Source organism: Necator americanus, chromosome X (genome assembly GCF_031761385.1).
Source record: "Necator americanus strain Aroian chromosome X, whole genome shotgun sequence".
NCBI lineage: Eukaryota > Metazoa > Nematoda > Chromadorea > Rhabditida > Ancylostomatidae > Necator > Necator americanus.
The window spans coordinates 24755482-24772913 of record NC_087376.1 but is presented as its reverse complement, the minus strand read 5'-3'; the positions used below and the strand labels follow the sequence as shown (position 1 = coordinate 24772913).

The 17432-nt window shown below is 43.1% G+C and overlaps 6 protein-coding genes across 8 annotated transcripts; 5 read left to right on the top strand and 1 right to left on the bottom strand.

The window, feature by feature from the left end:
* Nucleotides 1-11028: 11028 nt before the first annotated feature.
* Nucleotides 11029-11703, top strand: RB195_025331 (uncharacterized protein; the record flags this gene model as incomplete). Its single annotated transcript, XM_064213429.1, has 1 exon — nt 11029-11703. One exon carries the CDS (start codon nt 11029-11031, stop codon nt 11701-11703), a length of 675 nt encoding a protein of 224 aa, XP_064069310.1.
* A 1483-nt stretch (nt 11704-13186) lies between these two features.
* RB195_025330 (uncharacterized protein) lies at nt 13187-14494 on the bottom strand (the record flags this gene model as incomplete). Of its 2 annotated transcripts, XM_064213427.1 has the most annotated exons (5): nt 13187-13221; nt 13638-13759; nt 13821-13938; nt 14319-14406; nt 14468-14494. In XM_064213427.1, the coding sequence occupies 5 exons, from the start codon at nt 14492-14494 to the stop codon at nt 13187-13189; spliced, it is 390 nt and encodes a 129-aa protein (XP_064069308.1). The 2 variants fall into 2 exon arrangements, with proteins under 2 accessions (XP_064069308.1, XP_064069309.1); XM_064213428.1 differs by lacking the exons at nt 14319-14406; nt 14468-14494 and adding an exon at nt 14196-14304.
* A 131-nt stretch (nt 14495-14625) lies between these two features.
* Nucleotides 14626-15015, top strand: RB195_025329 (uncharacterized protein; the record flags this gene model as incomplete). The annotated part of the gene is made up of 1 exon (XM_064213426.1): nt 14626-15015. One exon carries the CDS (start codon nt 14626-14628, stop codon nt 15013-15015), a length of 390 nt encoding a protein of 129 aa, XP_064069307.1.
* Nucleotides 15016-15124: 109 nt separating this feature from the next.
* On the top strand, nt 15125-16354 carry RB195_025328 (uncharacterized protein; the record flags this gene model as incomplete). Of its 2 annotated transcripts, none has more annotated exons than XM_064213425.1 (1): nt 15125-16354. In XM_064213425.1, one exon carries the CDS (start codon nt 15125-15127, stop codon nt 16352-16354), a length of 1230 nt encoding a protein of 409 aa, XP_064069305.1. The 2 variants fall into 2 exon arrangements, with proteins under 2 accessions (XP_064069305.1, XP_064069306.1); XM_064213424.1 differs by having other exon boundaries at nt 15290-16354.
* Nucleotides 16355-16528: 174 nt separating this feature from the next.
* Nucleotides 16529-16804, top strand: RB195_025327 (uncharacterized protein; the record flags this gene model as incomplete). Its single annotated transcript, XM_064213423.1, has 1 exon — nt 16529-16804. The coding sequence occupies one exon, from the start codon at nt 16529-16531 to the stop codon at nt 16802-16804; it is 276 nt and encodes a 91-aa protein (XP_064069304.1).
* Nucleotides 16805-16813: 9 nt separating this feature from the next.
* RB195_025326 (uncharacterized protein) lies at nt 16814-17410 on the top strand (the record flags this gene model as incomplete). Its single annotated transcript, XM_064213422.1, has 1 exon — nt 16814-17410. The coding sequence occupies one exon, from the start codon at nt 16814-16816 to the stop codon at nt 17408-17410; it is 597 nt and encodes a 198-aa protein (XP_064069303.1).
* Nucleotides 17411-17432: the final 22 nt, after the last annotated feature.

Below are 17432 nucleotides of genomic sequence, written 5' to 3'. Positions count from 1 at the left end.
TTTTTAAAATCCTATTCGTAATCGTCCTATTTTTCTAATAGTATGTATTATTCTCACACCCTTCTAAACATGGTTTGTTTCAGTTCGTTTTTTATTTGTTTTAGTCTGTATCAGATTGTTTTATTGGTGATAGATTGGCAACTAACAAGACTACAACTTGAAGCCAAATTCTTACTCATACAAAAAGATAGGAATCGTAACTACTAGACTATATATTATACACAACTCTTATGTAGTCTTCTCCGTAACAAAGTAACGACAATTACTCGCCGAATTCATATAGAGCAAGCTTTGAAATATGCCATTCAGTTTTATCTCAAAATGAGTCTGCACCCTATACTCACCTTTATGAACTTTATTTGCATTGTCTCCTCGAACTATGAAAGCTGTAGGGTATCTCAAATTTATAGCTAGCTAGCTATAAATGTGAGATGAAATACTTAGCGTAGCTTTATGTAGTGGGTGTGACTTTCAACAAGATTAATGGAACTCACAGCTAGAATCGCATTTCGTTGCCCTCCTAATAAATAAGTCGGTTTTGCTTTTGCATTCTGTTATTCCATAATTTTTCTGTCATACTTGAAAGTATAACATTTTTACCGTCATTTTTATCCGGTACTCAAACTGGTTTCTCATTGTGAAGCTCATGTTTTACCAATTCCCTTCCTTATAAGCTCGTTTTGTCAGGGGATCCAAGTAGAGATATCATGAGGCCCCCTGTTTGAGGGTTGGGCGGAGCCTAAGGATGGAAAGTGCACCTGGACAGTGCACCTGGACAGTGCACCTGGACAGGCGCAGCGGCGATCGCTGCTGTAGGCACATACATCGGCTGCACCCAATTCGCTTGGGTATCTCCTCAGCGCCCCTCAAAGTTGCGTCATGGAGAGAAGAGTATGAGCTCTTCTCTCCTTATTCATAGTAAATTTTTAGACTAGAAACAGAAAAATGAGAGAAACATAAAATCATTGCAAAATGGGTGAGCCCTTTTTAGATTCTCCTTTATGGTTATCATCTGTAAAAATTCTATAAATATAAAAGACAAGACTACATTAGGTCATTCATTCTTTAGAGCTGCAAGTAGAATAAAATTATGAGCGTGCATTAAACACCAAAACACAAAATATCCACAATTTGAGACAGGATGGGAGACGTTACGCGACAAAAACGTTCCCTCACAGATCCGTCTGTTAGTTAAATATTCACTAATTCATTATACAGGAGTTATGATGAAAACTGGACGTTCTATATATTTTTACCCACCCTTCTGAATGAAATCATAATACCTGCTTTTATGCACACTTGATAAGTTCCTATTAGAATTTAGCAAACTTAACAATAATAATATGATTACTCCGACCTAGCATTTTTCCAATGTACGCTTCTTTCGATGCCCCGTTGTGGATAGTTCTGTCCTTCGGCATCTAACGCTACTCGTCGTTCTCACAAATACCACTGCAAATCACTCCTGAGCACCTATAGTCGAGTCAAAACTACATGAATCACAAGTGTAGTTGCGGTGCATTTGCGTACGCCCTCGAAACGGCGCGGTGGAGTCAGCACTTGGAACCGAGTTAGGACCGTTGCAAACTGCAGCGATGTGGCCCAAATGTGGCAGTGGCTCCGCTTACACTAAATCCAATCAGGCATTTTATTATCCGTCTCGCCGCGCTCAAGAATCGGACAATGTCGATCTGACGTGGTCTTGTCACTGTGTATCGACAGACAGTTTATGCAAGAATTCAAAGCTCGCAGTATATGAAACAGTGACGAACGGATGGATTCTGTGAGAGATCTTGCTGTAGAGTGAGAAAGTTGGGCAGAGTTGCTTTCTAGGGCGATACGCCACGGCAAAGATGCGGGCAACCGCATCAGGCGATAATACGAACATGCGAGGCAAGCAAGTCATTAGCAGATAATGTACAAGGTGCAGAATACCCAGATATTGTCACGGATGCCAAGGCAAGAATTAAATTGGAGACCTTCTTTAAGTCGGATAAACTCAGACACATTGTTATTTTTTCTGGAACTGTGTGAATATGGTTAACAGCGTGATATTTTCTGCGAAGCTCTGTTTATTTCCTTCTTCCATTTCCTTCTGTTTTTCTTTTTTTTTCAACCCTGACTAGAATATGTGAAAATATTGCAGAATACTAACGCCAAGGGGAAGGTAGATGTCGATGTCATGCGGATTCCCTTTTCAAATAACAACACGTTCATGTTGGCCTTCGAAGGTTACACGTGAAAAGCATTATCAGTTTGTTTAGGAAAACTAGCGGTAATGTTTCTTAGATGTTCCGATTTGGTCCTGCTAGAACTGGTTGCCGTACGACTTCTATCTATATGGTGACACGTAGGACTTCGGAATGGGAAACGTTACTTTATTCGGGTGCGGGACAAGAGGTACCCGTGAAAACCGGCTGACCGCTCTGTCCTCCCTTCGGCACCGCGCGCCTCCGCGTAATTACGGCTGCCGCTCCATTCTTCACGACCGCCTGAGATCACCTACACCCCGCCCCCCTATTGCCCTAATCAACGCCGCGCGCGACGTTCGCGCCGCGACGAAGCGGTGGATAGTGCGAATTTTGAAGGGGGGAGTGAAGAACGAATTGCCGAGGCGAATTCTGATGTACGGATATAGTAAACTAAGCGCATATTATTGGGAATAAAGGAGAAGAATAAGTAAAAATTATTTCAAAAAGATGCTGCAGGGAAAAGAATAAAACACATATATTTTCAAACATCTCATAATTTAACACATTTCATGCCCTAAGTTTTCTATATAAACTAGCAGTGCATAAGTATGTGTTTGTCACGATGCCATTCAACGAATTCGTGTTCAACTTTCAACTGCGGCAGTTATAATAACAGCAACATTATGCGCTTATTACTTTGTATACATTCTTTAACTCCTTTCTACATTTTACCTTTTCAAAATTTTACATAGATATAGATATGTATAGCAAGCATTGAAATATACCAATATTTGACATATTTCAATACTTGCTTGTACGTCTTATACAGTTTTACATAACAGACCTTTGCATGGCTCTTCAAACTTCTTTCGTTTTATCGCTCCATTTCTATCTATTCTCTACATAAAATCAATATGACAGGTTAGCTGTATTAGTGGCGAACAGAGACCTTTCTATCTTCGAGATATACCTTTAGGTACAGTGTATGTCTGCGAGGCATTATTCGCGCCTCGTTAATCGTTGGATGCCAGTTTTACCCAGCTAGATAAACAAAAAGAAATCATTAGAGGAAAAAAAAAGTAAAAAAAAAGATAGCATAACACCGATCAGTGAGACATTTTTTGAAAGATATCTCGCATTCCCAGAAATGGATGAGTGTTTTCCACCTAACAAGTCGAGACAGGATAATTTCATTTTCACTCGCATTTCTAAATGGCATATCACTTATACAAACCTATTTCATTCTTCCTTTGTTTTATATTAAGTTACAAGCACACTTTATGTAGACCTTCAAACAACATCTAATACCAGGTACTTTCCTTTCCGTTCGACTTTAAAAGCGCATCATAAGAAAAGCGCGGCGGAAAAAAATCGTCGTAAGAGTGGCAGACGCGGCGAAATGGGTGGGGAGGGTGGCGTGGGCGGGGCGTCTTGAAGACGTAGCACAAGAGGAGCAACCAGGCTAGTGTAGCGATCATGACGGTATCAGGAGACGCGCGGTGCAATTAACGACGCTCATTAGCCTCCTGGATACGCGGCGGCACATCATACGGGCACCTCTTGACCGTTCCCCACTTTATTCGCCTTCTCGATGTTGGTTTTCTTCCGTCTGGAATAGCAGCCTCTTCCTTCAAAGATTGGATAGGTCTCGAAAGACGTAACAGATGACTTTTGTCACCTTTGCGAACTTGGAATATACTGCTGCTCTTTTCTCCATCTATCATTTTTCTGAAAAGCTTCGCAAGCTCGGTCACGACTTCATACTTGCCTGCGTATCACATGTTGGCATTTTATCCCGAGAGTCCCTGGAAAAAGCTTTCGCTTTGATATTTTTTCTTCTGTCGTCCAATAATTTAAGACGGTGGATACGCCAACAAGATTCCTCCTCAGTGCTGTCCACTGCAGCCTTTCCAGAAGCTGGCTAACGAAACAAAAAAAAACCCAAGATAGTAATGTTTTTGAGAGTTCTCTTTACGAATTTTGTTGCCTTCTTCCCTTGCGGCGAAGAAGGTGATCGTCCGACCTCACATAGGTCATATCCTACAATTGGGTAGATCAGATCCTTCAAAGCACTTGTTGCGGATACAAATAGTCATCACTATCCTTTTCCACTTCGGCAGCCTCGATGACTCCTATAACCGTGTACGTCTTGACGCAGTCGTAACAAAATTGAATCTGGTGTCAGCATATTCACTTCACCACCGCATCTAGCAGGGGAAATGAAGGACAGTTTGCTGAGCTTCAGTCTTAGAGGGACGGGTGCCTCACGGTTGGTTTGAAACTTCACCATGAAATAGAGAAATCGAAGCTCATCCGTTGGAGGTGGCTGGAAGTTTCTCCCGCCCTCCTTCCACCTACCATTCGCATGTTTTCCTGTACGTTTTCACAAGGATGAACATGTATGATACAGTCTGCATTTATCCAGACTACCCACCCATCGAAGGTGAACATCTGCAAAAATATATATAGTAAACATGAACCGATATTTACACAACCAAAACAGGAAGTCAGTCCATCAATCAACCTTTGTCTCAGGACAAGCATGAGGTCGCATTGGGCTGCGAACCCTAAGTTCGCGAATGCGCCACGTAAAATCGGTACTGAGCGACTGGAACTCATGTGAGGAAATTCTCCTAGAAGAAAACGTCGCCTGTTTCACATATATCGAGCTTATAATAGAAAAATTGTTGAATGTGGAAAGATATGTTTGGGTTCTCAAAAAAAAATCCGTCACTTTTTTGCCATTGTGGGGTTCCACATTAAATAATTTTTTAGTTAATTACATTATTGAAGCCAAAAATATGCCAAAGGGAAGACTCACAACAAATTCCCAAGAAGTAAAGTCTAAAAACAGGAAAAAATATCAATTTTCTTCGGAAACATATCCAGATCGGCGTACAACACTCAGTATGGGTGTATGAAGTCGCCCGTACCCTAGATTGCTATAAGATTTAAGTTGCATATGACTCATTTTCAATTCAAGTACTCGTTCCAATTGTTAATGCTTGGATTTCTTGCGGTAATATAAAATGGTCCTAGTCTTTCCCCCGTTGTGATCTCACTGTAAGTATCGTACATTAAAAATGTCACCACTGTAATTCAAAAGTTACCGTGACTGGGAGCTCTGTCATAGTTTACTTCGTTTTACTTTTACAGTCACGGGTACTTTGGCATACTTCGCATTCGTTGGTACACTGGGCAGCGACAAGTGCATGCTTCCAACGGCCGCACAATCGTTGTGCACTACGGCCCGGACGACAACTAAAAGGCTAAAACGTCAGACTAATAAAAGTTCTATCTAAAAAAAAAAAACTCGCATGCACACTAATAGAAAACATAGAAAGAAGTAGAAGTGCTGAAATAGTGTTTAAATGCCTGAATGAAATAAATCATAAGCGTGTTTACTGCACAGAAATGATTTGTGCAATTCAAAACGGCAACTTTGACCTTGACGACACTCCTCGCATCGGAAGACCTCCTTAATCCGATGAGTAGGGTCGTTTGGTGGGGTTGGGAAGGTCTACTCTGTAGTGTGGTGCAAAATCTTAGGTCTCCCCCTAATTTTCCTAACAGCAGTCTAAAAACAGACTACCGGAGCCAGGCAATACCATCACCGTATTTTTCACCTGCGAAAACCTCCACACAAATACCTTTGGCAGAATACCTAGTCAGCAAAAGATGTCTCGAACTTTTATTAAAAATAGGCCGGTGCAAAATCTTAGGTCCGCTTCATAAAAACAGTGATTTATTACAAAAACAAGGTCTAAAAAACAAGTTCAGTACTTCGTTACATCCTCCTCTGTTGTAAACAACATACATTCTATTCGGCATACTACTGATAAGGATATCAATAAAGGCTTGCTCTACATCAGCCCATGCATCAAGTATGGCGACTTTCAGCTCAGAAACCGACGAGTAGGAGGTTCATACCTATACACATTGCGTGCAAGAAAGTCCCACAAATTCTCTATTGGGTTAAGATCGAGAGAACAATTTGAACACTCCAGAAATTCCATTCCTTTCGTATTAAGCCAATCTGTAGGTGACTTTGACATGTGTGTGGATGCATTACCTTGTTGAAAAACTAGGTTGCGCCTACGAAATCTTGTGAAATATGGCCGCCAATGATCGTCAAGCACTTTCTGATATTCTTCGCTGCTCATCTTACACGAGATGAACTCCAACGTCACTGGTACGTATCCAGAAAACGAGGCCCAAACCATGAGACTTCCACCACCGAAGTTACGTCTTGAGAACACTCGTTTTTTCCCCTCACCTTTCTCCAACTCATACTCATGTGTGTGCGAACGAACTAAAAGATGGCAGCCTTATGGCGGTCCGTCAAACAAGGTGCACGTTTCATAACTCAATTAACGATGTGGGGACAGCGGTGTAAGCTACGTAGTACTGTCAATTTTGATACTAGCAGATTAAGAAGACGCCGAAAGCTGTCCGCGAATTCGTCTCTCTGCTTTTGGAAGCCATCCAAACCAAGCGACTTTCATCCATTCTAGATAACCTTCTTCTTCAGATAGTCGTTAATGCAGTTTTGAGATCTCCCCAGTTGAGCCGCGATCCTCCTTTTTGAAAGGCTAGCCGCGTGAAGGGCATTGACTTGAGCTTACTCGTGAGCAGAGACGTTGCTGGACTTTGTCATTGAAACGGATTGCATCGGCATATTTATACCCAATTTTGCATGGGAAAGCCATGGTCATGGGAAATTCTCACAAGGACCTAAGATTTTGCACCGGCCTATTTTTCAAAAAAAAAGTTCATGGCATCCTGCGGTGATCACCTATCCTGCCAAAGGGTATTTATATGGAGGTTTTCGCAGGTGAGAAATATGATGGTGACATACCTGGCTCTGGTGATCCGTTTCTAGGCCGCTATTAAGAAAATCAGAGGTGGACTTAAGATTTTGCACCGCATTATATAAGGATATACTTGAGAAAAACAGCATGGTCAATAAGGAAATCTATATTGCCCAGCTGCACCGTATAAATGAGGCTATTGGACTGAAAAACCCGATTCACAAGGTCAGATCGCACTGCTTCACGACAGCGCCAGGCCCCACGCTGCACATGTCGTCAAAACCGCCTCCAAGAGCTCAAATGAAAGGCCCTTCAGCGTCCGCCGTGCTCTCCGACTGATAATCACCAGACTCATGATTGAGACTTCGAAAGCTCTTTGACCTCGATTAAAGACGAAGAAAACTAGGTACCGAAAGCGCTGATCTTTGCCTCCACCTCTAAGGCTGAAAAATAACGAAAAAATTAATTATTCACAAAATAATTATCACAGTTATCTATAGAGCAGGGCGCGTATAGTGCAACGAGGTCCGCTGTAGCCTCACAGTCAACGGTTCGAAACCGCCCCAGTGCAAACCAAATCAGGTATTGGTACCAGACTTGTCTGGGAGGATGAAAACACTGGCTTGACACATCGGCTAGCCACCGCAAGTGATTGTATAGGCCAGTTACAAGTTCGTGACCCTCAAATGATTCTGAATTGAAGTGAACGTGGGAGCGCATCCCAAGTGGATTGATTAATGCCAGACTCTTTATCCTTTGTCTTTTCTCTATAGAGTGGGAAAAACTCTTTCAAAGAATGTAAACACTTCACCAAAGTGCAAACAAACTCTTATAGAGTATGAAATAATAACATAACCGCCAACATAACCTCTGATAACCCGCCTCGATTTGTGATCTATTTTATGTTGTCTTTTTTATGCTTTAAAAATGAATCCATGCTCATAGATCCTATCACCGGGGTCAAGCCTGGTGATAGGACACGACTCTCTCAAATACAACTACAGTAGTGGAAGAAGCAAATTTTCTGAAATGTTGGGTGCATAGATCAAATTACAGAAGAACAATGAAAAAAAAAACTAAAAAGTCATTATTTTGCTCCAACAATGTGATAATGGGGCGATGCAAGTTCGACACCCACTGAGTCAAATTTTAGCTAAACAGTTAGAAACTTGATGCTACATCTAAAAGATGAGGGATTTAATTAAACCTTGTCTTCAGCAGTTTAAAAGTGGATTTAATGGAATTTAATGACTAAAAAAGCTCAAATTCTGCGCAAATTGTTAGGTCCGCTAGATCGCGAATAACTTCGTCACAAGAGGATTAAATGAAAAATCCTAGGTGGTTTTCAGAGAAGAAAGTTTGCCTTAAACAACAGTCATATAGTATAGTTTTTTCCACCCTTTAATCTCTTTGGAAATTTGATGGGACAAAGAGACGAATGGCATTTTTCCTATTTTTGTCCAATCAAAAATTTGGAAAAATGGCGGGGCCCTGGAAATCGGGTGATGCAGCTTCTGATAGGAAGAATTATCGCTACGACATACTGGGAGATGATTTGCTTTGCCCTAAGTTCCTCTGAGTTATTGAATTTTATTCAAGATTACACTTTTCGGCGCACGAGCAAAAATTAGAAACTTGGCATGCTTTTTCATTCCAGAAAATGTGATGGGGTTCGAAAAAATCACCCAAATATTCGCATGGAGGGACTTAGGATACCCCTATGTGCAAAATTTCTACGATGGTCTGCTTCTCTCAAAACTTAAATGAGGCAAATCCAAAAAAAAAAGTAGGAACATTTTAGATTTTGTCCCATCAAAATTCGAAAAGGTGACAATAGAGTGATATGACTTGTTTCTTAGTGCAAACCTTCTTCTCTGAAGAATTACCTAAAATTTCTTTCTTGGTTCTCTTATATCCATCTTATTCCCGATTTCCCAGACCTAACAACGTGCACAGAATCTCACCTTTTTCGGCCATTAAATCCCAATAACTTTAAAATCCCACTTTTAAACCGTTGAACATTACGTATAATAACAGAATACTTAGATTTTTTTTGTTTATACCGCGATACAAGGTGTCATTTCGCTTGTCGAAATAAAGGTTTAATCACCCAAGTTTGAGGTTGCTGACAGTCCTAGCCGTCTGCCACGTGCCATAGTCCAGTTTGTATATCATAAGACAATAGCAATCAAACTGTTTGAGCACTCGCCACTGAACCACGAAAGCTTCTACTTCTAGATTAAACTCAAATAAAAATGTGTCCTTTAGCTGTTCAACTTGTTAGCTCATAACTTCTGCGCAGGCATTTCCCAACACAACAGAAACAATTTTCAAATGAGCAAAAATCTATCCAGAATAAAGAGTATACAGCAGCTGAATATCTGTGGGCAATGTTTCGTAGTGGTATTATATGAAATAAAACCCCTAAGCGCTATTCACACGAGTGAATCATTTAGACACATAGTTATGATGGGACAACTACCCAACTTGCCATTACTACACTCGTAAAAAAGACTCGCAAAAAGAACCCCTCGAAAACTACAAGATGAAAATTTCTCAAACATGAGTCAAGCGTGGAGACCGACAAAATCAAGTGCTTTTGTTAGGGTCCTTACTAGATCTCAATTTAAAGTTGATTTATAGGCCCTATTTGAATCAAGCGATCAACATGAATCAAGCGTGGAGACCGACAAAATCAAGTGCTTTTGCTAGGGTCCTTACTAGATCTCAATTTAAACTTGATTTATAGGCCCTATTTGTTTTCCACTCTCTCATGATCCTATTTCACTCACTACCTCCATATTCTAATGAAATCACCACACACGCACTAATCTTAGAGCTTATAACTAAAGTACCTTACTTTCTCCTGGAAAGCAAATCAGCATTGAAGTTAAGAGAACACAGACTCAGTTCCTTTTGAAAGCAAAAACGTTCGTGTCCCCGTGTTCAAGCAGTTGTGCACGCCTGAGGCACGTGATCTCATCCTTCCCTCATATGTTCCTGCTTCCCTGCTTCATTTGTTCAATAATATCGCACACCCTCGTCAGTGATGTCATTATTTTGAAACATTGAAAAACGCTCGAAAAAAAGTATCCATCTTAGATGTACTATTTATCAATAACTTCAATATAACAAAGCTAAACACCTCTTTAACACAATAACGAGATGAATTAATACGGGTAGATTTTCCAAAACAATCGATGCTTCATGGATTCTTTCAAGTTCTTTCAAGTTAACCGGTGCTATGTACTTTCATCGTTGGTTGATCTGGATTTCAAAAAAGAAATTCGTGACTTCTTGAACTACTAGAATTTATTTTCTTGTACATATACATCTTGTACATTTGCAAAAAAAAAAAATTAACGCTTGAGATCTAGAACACGCCCTTTTCCTGGCAGCTGAGGTAAAAGTTAGGCGCTCCCAGAAGCTGCTTAGCCAAAAGTATTAGGGTGTTCGGAAAGTATCTGCCGAAAATTTCGCAGTAGCGTAAATCTTTTGAGATGTTCTGGAAGTTCTCGTTTTAAATATATTATATAAGGACACTACTGCTTGTATGTACATATCTGGCTCCCTCTTCCTTGCCTATTTCATCCTATGATGGCCGAACATTCTACCCATATTCGACATGTACTCCATCACGAGTTCGAACCTGGCCACCCGCTGCTGAAGCTCATCGATACTTAAAGGCAGCATAGCACAAATCTGAGGTGGTGCGGATTTCAGGTGGAGGATTCGTATACGGGATAATAAATTATGGATAGGGGTGTGGTTCCGTCCACTTCTTCCTAATTGCTTAAAAAACGGCCCGGAAGATGCGGCGCGTGCACAAGGCTGGTGCTCTCCAGTCGAACTCCTTGTAGAAAATAGTGCGCCAGAACTCCCGAACCCGTATCTTCCGGCTTTTTTTTACGGCAATTAGGAAGATGGACGGAATCACCCTCCTCTCCTTAATCTACGGTCCCGTATACGAATACTCCACCTGAAATCCGTACCACCCCGTGAGTAACGGACTGGGATCTCTCGGAATGGTGAAAAAGCTCGGTCAGTGGGTCCTACATGCAATGAGCGACGGCAACCGCCAAAGACGCCTGGATATCTGCACTCAGCTGCTCTCCAGAAGCCGCAAATTCGACCTTCTGGACACCATTGTTACTGGAGATGAAAAATGGGCCCTCTACGGCAACCACACCCAAAAACGTGCGTGGTGCGCTGGCGATGAAAGGCCGGATCCTTTCGTGAAAGGTGAAATCCATGAGAAGGTCATGCTGAGCGTCTGGTGGGGAGTTCATGGAATCTACCGTTTCGAACTGCTGCCGGACAACACGACAGTTACTGCCGAGGTCTACTGCGCTCAACTGCAAAGACTGGCCGACAAGATCCGCAAAGAGCAGCCGAACCCCGACAACATGCGCCCTCACATCACGAAGAAGACTTCCCAGAAAATTCTGGAGCTCGGATGGGAAGTTCTATCGCACCCACCCTACAGCCCGAACCTGTTCCCGAGCGACTACCACCTCTTCCGATCGCTTCAGCATCACCTGGAAGAGAAGCCCTACGATGATCGTGACCACCTCGAAAATGACCTTCAGGCTTTCTTCACCTCCAATTCGCCGGAGTTCTACGCCAAAGGAATCCGTGATCTGGTGAGAAGGTGGCAGAAGGTTGCCGATGTTGATGGAGATTATTTCGTCGAACAATAAAATGTTCTTAAAAAGTTGTGTTGTTTCGAAGTTTTGCCGTATTCCGGCAGATGCTTTCCGAACACCCTAATATATTCGAGGATGACACGCTTCAGCGAAGATGCGGATAAACGCTTCGCATACCCGTCGATAAAGTCAGTACAACTACTAGTGTCAGTGAGACGGATGGCACATGTCAGAGTGAACTCATTTGTTTTGACCATGAAGTACTTCTCATGGATTTGTATAATTTGTTTCGTGTCTAAAAAGATTCTAGCAGAGGGTAATGTTTCAACAACAAACTTCGCTTCACGACGTTTTCCAATGTTGTTTGACGTGAGTTACACACTAGGAATACTTCTTAAAATTACTCATCTTTGCAGGGAGGATAACGTTGGAGGGTGCGATACCCCATGCGTACTCGATTCTCATACCTCAAATCCGAAAAAACTCATAAATGTGCCCATGCTTTTTCCTCAATTTTTCTCGCCCAAGAAAACAATACATACCGAACTGAAGACTTCCTTATCATAACTTTCTCATGTGAAACTATTGCTCATCGTCTTGAGAATAATTCGGATAAGCTTCATCTTATTGCCACCAGGCGCTTCACATAGATGCAATTCTAGTTTTTTTTATGGGAACCTTCATAGAGACGAGGATATTTCCAAGAGTGCGAACGTAGTTTTGAACGAAAGGAAAGGTAGGAACACTGTATGAAGAAAGTAAATCTGCTGATCAAAACAGAGAAAATCTATAACTTTCAACACAGCACGCAACAATGAAAAAAAAAAACACTTTAAAATAAGATGAACAACAGGCTATGGATAAGATAAACAACTGTGTCGGCCTATAACAACTCGAAAGAAATGTAAAGTAAGGATATTGAAGGGTTTCCAAACAAGACAACCATGTCGGCGGGGAAGCAAAAATATTCTCTTTGAAGTGGTTATCGCAAACTCTCGGGTATGCATGTGGACGCCGCCTAGAGGGTGCGGCCAGCTGGAAATCGAAAAAGAAAGACTTGTCATCAGCTGACCGCCGTGAAGGATAAGCAATGCAAGTGCAAATAAAAGTGACAAGAAGCCCAGCGGATAATTGGGCGAAAAATTCCAAAGTTAATGAGAACATACTCCAAGTAGATGCCAACTCTTATGACAAAACAATAGAACGGCGAATATTGGCGAAAAATACAGAAGTGTTATTGAGCTAGAGTTGTGAGCAGGTGCACTCAAACTGCCGTTGCGAACAACAACAAGAAACGTCACAACATTTAATGTGGGAAATATTAGTACCGTTCGACTAGTAGGAAAAAGACACAGTAGTGAAAACGATACTTCGCTATTTCAGTAATTGGACAAACTGTTCACAGCTATTCAACTTAGACAAGTATTTTTTTGCTAAGTTTGTGAATTTATTGTTTTTTTATATTATGCATTTAAAGGAAACAAGAGGGAACTTAAGTAGAGAAAGGATCTTCGCGGAATGTTCAAAAAGATACATCCTAGTCATCCCAACGCACAGTGCTCTTCTTCGCAGCTGAAAAAGTACAGAATGTAGAACAACACAATCAAACGTCAGAATAAAAAAAATATCATGAAAATAAGATCATACTCGTGGTGTACGGTAGTTATATTAGATCTCTCTTCAAGTGAATATTGAAACGAATCAAAAACGAGCCATATTCAAAGCATTGATCATTATTCTTAAAGATAAATTCGAAAAATCTGCCAAATGTTTTTAAGGCCTTCAGTTTCACTAAAGTAAGAGTCCGAGAATTATTGCCCAGCATTTGTCATAATCTAAAGAAATTACCTTCAATATCAACACTTTATCAAAAGTAATGACATAGAAACTGATTTAAATTAACGACGAAGGCTTCGAATTGCACGAAACTGTTCGATCAAATATTCTTTCGGAGTGAACTTATTCAAAACAAAAATCACTATACATACTTCTGGCATCAGAAAGTTGCTTCCTTTCCGCATCGCGTTGCTCCTTAGAAATAGAAGAACGTAATCCAAGAGTATGTTCCACCATGCGACGTGCGACAACGGCATTAGTTTTCGGTCGAACCCTATTCATAAATAAAAATGCACAATATCCGCATTGGCAAAAAGCATTGAATAAGGTGATACCTTGCTGGCCTCAGCTGCGCTTGAATTTCCTTAGCTTTCTCCTGAACACATGACGGAGATTTTGTAAGCGGTCGAAGCCGTAACCATTGGTGCTTGTGAAGAACTAGCGCATCTCGAGCTTAAAGAAGACAAAAACTCTAGAGTTTGACGTTAATTTGACACATAATATCCCATACGTAAAGTCAGTGTTTTTTATCCTCCAAGACAAATCTGGTACCAATTTATTGACCCCGGAGGAATCAATGAATTGGTTTGCACTAGGGCGGTTTCGAACCCTCGACCGTGTGACTGCAAGGGACCTCTAACCGACTGCGCCACACCCGTCCACGGATCTCCCTCACTAGAGGGATCACAGCCGGTTAGTCGCGAGTCCACATGGCGCGTCTCCGGGTGGCGGATAAGGGGCTAATCGCGGAACAAAAGCGACCTTGTGCTTGCCCAGAGACGCAGGTGGATTCAGGGGATGGACTCCCTGTTTTGTCATGAGCCAGGACTGACTCATGACATCCCTGTATCCCGCACGTCGGTCCGGCCAAAAGCCACAATCAGGTGACTGGGAGGTGCAAAGGAGGCGGTTTGGAGTCGCCTCCAACAAATAAGCTCCACATGTCCACTCCGAGAGAACGGAAGTTCTCCAAAAAACTCACGGGACTAGAGGCTTGCAACCTGCCCATCTGTTTTAAAATTTTAGGCATGCCAAAGTGATGGAAAAGAATCTCCTGATCCCAGAGGAAAGCCTGGTACGGTAGCGTCATGTAGGACGGGGTTGCAAGAGTCACGTAGGCTACCGAAACGGAGGACTAGGATGGCGACCTGTACTTATAACGCCCGAACGCTTGCATCGCATGCGGCCATTGAAGATCTGATGATGCAAGCCAAGAAGATGAAGTACGACGTCATCGGAATGACCGAGACGAGACGATGTCACCCTCTCAACGCCGTATATGAAACTGGAGAAGAACTGTTCTTAGAAACATGCAACAGTAGAGGTGTTGGTGGAGTTGGCGTCCTCGTCAACACGAGTATGGCAAAGAACATCAACTCTTTCGAACAACTTACGACCCGAATAGGACATCTGCGGATGAGAAGATGTGGTCCAACACCAGCTTTGACTATCTTCGTCGCTTATGCTCCAACATCAAGCTACGAAGAAAAAGAAGTCGAAGCTTTCTATAAGGACCTGGAGAAGTTCTAACGAGAAGATCATGCCTTCTACAAGGTCATAATTGACGATTTCAACGCCAAAGTTGGCCCAAGAAGAACGCCGGAGGAACTTCACATCGGGACCCACGGCCTACAATGGAATGACCGGGGGGGAGAGACTTTCCGAGTTCATCATGACGACTAAGACCATCCATGGGAACTCGCAATTCCAGAAGCCCTCCTCTCTACGCTGGACGTGGGAGTCACCCGGTGGAGGGTATCGTAATGAAATAGACCACATCATCGTCAATAAAAGGTTCTGCCTGATGGACTTCGCTGTTGTACCAAAGTTCTATACGGGATCGGACCATCGCCTCCTTCGAGGCAGATTTTCCTTTACAAGGAGAGCAGAAAAAGCCGCCAAATTCAGAGAGAGAAATCCCAGGACTATCATCAACTGGGATCTCCTCGCTACGCTAGCCGGCTTTTGGGAAGATTCCGCAATGGACAACATCGACGATGAATACGACCGGCTTGTTGAACACCTTCACGACTGCGCGAAGAAGGCTGAGAGTTTTAAAACCACCAAGAGACGCCTGTCTCTTAAAACTCTTGAGCTGATACGCCAGCGTGGAGCAGCACGAGCCGCAGGGAACCAAGAACTCAAGTCCGAGCTCGCAAGGTTTTGCAGAGAGGCGATAAAGGAAGACCTTAAAGAGAGAAGAGTAGAAGTGCTGGCTGAGGCCGCAGAGGCGGGCAAAAGCATCCGCTATGCCCGTCGAGACTTCGCCAGCCGCGCGACGAGGATGACAGCTCTCCGGAACCCAAAGGGAATAGCCATTGCATCGAGAAGGGGGATGGAGAAAATCATCTACGACTTCTACTCTGATCTCTTCGACAGCCATGTCCACTTGCCTCTTCACCATCTGAGGGAAGATGGACAAGTCATTCCAGAGGTTCTCCCGTCCGAAATACGACATGCTATCATGTCGGTAAGAAATCGTACGGCACCCGGTCCCGACAAAATAAGACCAGAACACCTGAAGAACCTTCCGCCAGTACTCATCAACACCCTGGGGAGGCTCTTTACACGTTACCTGTCGGAATGCAAGGTTCCTAAACAGTGGAAGACCAGCAAGACCGTGTTGTTGTATAAAAAGGGAGATCCACATGACATCGGCAACTATCGTGCAATCTGCTTACTGTCCGTCATCTACAAGCTCTTTACAAGAGTGATCCTTAATAGGATTGAAAAAGTCTTGGACAGCCATGCGAGCAAGCAGGGTTTCGAAAAGGATTCAACACGATTGAACACATTCACACTGTTTCGGAACTCATCGAGGTATCACGAGAGTACAAGATGTCGCTATGTCTCACATTCATCGACTTGAAGAAGGCCTTTGACTCAGTTGAGACGGAAGCGGTCGTGGAAGCCTTGGACAACCAAGGCGTCCCACGACCAAACTTTCGTCATTCTACAAGAACACCATCATTGACGTGAAGAGGGGGTCCGACAGGGTGATACAATTTCACCCAAAATATTCACAGCCACCCTCGAAAACGCAATGCGAAAGTTGAAATGGGACGACATGGGAGTGAAGGTCGACAGTCGGCAGGTACACCATTTGCGCTTTGCTGATGACATCGTACTGATAACACCTAGCATCAGCCAAGCGGAACGAATGCTGAACGAATTCGACGAAACATGTGGATGCATCGGTCTTCAGCTGAATCTACAAAAGACGATGTTCATGCGGAACGGATGGGTCTTGGATGCCCCATTCACGCTCAATGGAACGAACATATCCGAATGCATCAGCTACGTTTATTTGGGTCGGTAATTGAACATGATGAACGACCTGACCCCCGAGCTGGGCAGGAGGAGGCGAGCGGCTTGGGGAGCGTACAAGAGCATCGAGGATGTAGTGAAGAAGACCAGGAACACCCGGCTCCGTGCTCACCTCTTCAACACCACCTCACTTCCTGCTTTGACCTATGCTGCAGAAACCTGGGCATTTCGCAAGCAGGAAGAAAACGCGGTCATTGAACGCGCAATTGAGAGAGTGATACTAGGAGGATCCCGTTTCACGCAAGTGAGGGACGGGATTCGAAGTTCTTTCCTACTTCAGCGATCGAAGATTAGAGACGCCGCCGCGTTTGCCAAGGAAAGTAAAATAAGGTGGGCCGGACACGTGATGCGCTTTAATGACAACCGTTGGACCAGAGCCGTGAGCGACCGGGTTCTCCGCGATATTAAGCGCACTAGAGGAAGACCGCCGACCCGATGGTCAGATTACTTCACGAAGTCCTTCAAAGAAAATTATGATGTTCTTCGCGTTCCAGGCAGAAGAAGGAACCAGTGGGCGACTCTGGCACGCGATCAGGACAAATGGAAGAATTACTGGCGCCCGCTCGACCAGTTCGAAGATCAAGGGGAGTCAGGGTGATCAAGGTGATCCCATACGTTTC